The 1,879-nt window shown below is 31.5% G+C and overlaps 1 protein-coding gene across 1 annotated transcript in view; it reads right to left on the minus strand.

Annotated features, from left to right (window-relative positions):
- Positions 1-496, minus strand: part of HELRODRAFT_159303 (hypothetical protein) — a gene marked incomplete at both ends in the record, with an annotated part of 4,508 nt that extends 4,012 nt beyond the window's left edge. The window contains one exon of the mRNA XM_009011188.1: positions 437-496. Within this exon, the coding sequence (XP_009009436.1) occupies positions 437-496 (60 nt within the window). The remainder of the gene's footprint in view (positions 1-436) is intronic.
- Between the last annotated feature and the right edge of the window lie 1,383 nt (positions 497-1,879).

The raw sequence follows: 1,879 nt of genomic DNA on the forward strand, positions 1-1,879 counted from the left end.
CGCGAGTCGTAATGAGCCGATAAAATAATTTCAAAAACGCTCGTAAAAGATTATTTCTCGTTGTATTGCAAAATAATAGCAGAGCAAATGTTTATAAAATAATAAAATTTTAGTGTTTCTTAACGAAAATGACATTAGAGTGTGAAAATTAGTGGTGATGACAGAAGTTGGGTAGCGTATATAATGAAGGCACGCGCAATGAAGACGATGTCGTTGACAAATTGTTAGAGTCCAAAACTCATTTGTCTTGTATCCGATGATATTTCTTAAGGAGAACTGCTTACTGCATCATTCTCCAAGTGACATGTGTGTGTTTGTGTGTCTCTACATCCTTGTACTATTATTTTCAGCAAAACACATTTTTGAAATATTTGTATGTTTAGTTGTGCAGAACAGTAAAAACAAATAATGTATGCATGTAAATACCCATTTGTACCTGGGCTACGAATTGCGGGCAGTATATATTTAACCGAGTCAGCGCGTTCTGTTGTGGCATGTTTGTTGGTGCATAAATCTGGCTGGCTGATGTTTGCTCTGCAAATGCATTATTTAATGATGTAACGACGCAACTTCTGCAGGCGTGTGCCGCTAATGCACTTATGAAGTTATAAACGCCCATCGATGGCGAATTAGCTCTTAGCCGGCTTCATGATTTATTGCATGTCTTCTGCTGGGTCTGTGTTGTGGTTTGGTCTGTAGGTTGGATTTGTCGGGCATGCATTTTGGATATTGTTGGATCTACTGGATTGGATTTACGTCCTGGTGTCGTTGTTTAAGTTGCCATAGTCAATGACATAAAAATAATATTGTTATGATAATTATCAAATAATTATAATCAATAAGCAAACATTTGATGTTGTTTTCAAAAAAAAACTAATTACTGATAAAAAAATCCATAGTAGGCAAACTTTTATCAATGTCGCAATTGGCGAAAATTTGGTTTTATGTACGATAATGATCGGCCATAAAATTCAGTGGAAGATGCAACAACATAGAAGAAAGGAATTGAACAGGCTACAGAATATTAACTGGCGACAATAACACATTAAAAAAAACAACTGCTAGAATGGTAGAAATATTAATAAATTATAAAGAATTTCTATTCTTTGTGGTGGAATGGTGAAACGATGGAAAAAAGTGGTGAAATAATATGTTTAATCAGTCCCCATTCTATTCCACCGTATCATATCATATCATACCACATCATATCATATCATATATCATATCATAATCCTATCATATCATATCATAATCATATCATATCATATCATATCATATCGTATCATATCATATCGTATCGTATCATATCATATTATATCATATCATATCATATATTATATAATAATCCTATCATATCATATCATATCATATCGTATCGTATCATATCATATTATATCATATCATATCATATCATATATTATATAATAATCCTATCATATCATATCATAATCATATCATGTCGTATCGTATCGTATCGTATCAGATTATATATCATACCATATCTTAATCATATCATATCATATCATATCATATCGTATCATAACGTATCGTATCGTATCATATCATATCGTATCGTATCATATCATATCATATCCTATATCATATCAATGTCATCATGGACATTTGCATAAACTCGCCTAACACATGGAAATGTGATTTATGCGTGAGAACGTCGTCAAGGCAGTGTAAGAAAATAATAATAATATTCCAAATAATCTTAATAATAATAATAACAATAATAATAATAATAAAATAATAATAACAATAATAAGAGCAAGGCAATGATATTAAAAGTGTCAAACGAAACGACGAGAATGAATAATGATGGTGGTGATGATGATTATGATGATAATGATAATGATGAGGATGATGACTACGG

This window comes from Helobdella robusta, assembly GCF_000326865.2.
Source record: "Helobdella robusta unplaced genomic scaffold HELROscaffold_1, whole genome shotgun sequence".
NCBI lineage: Eukaryota > Metazoa > Annelida > Clitellata > Rhynchobdellida > Glossiphoniidae > Helobdella > Helobdella robusta.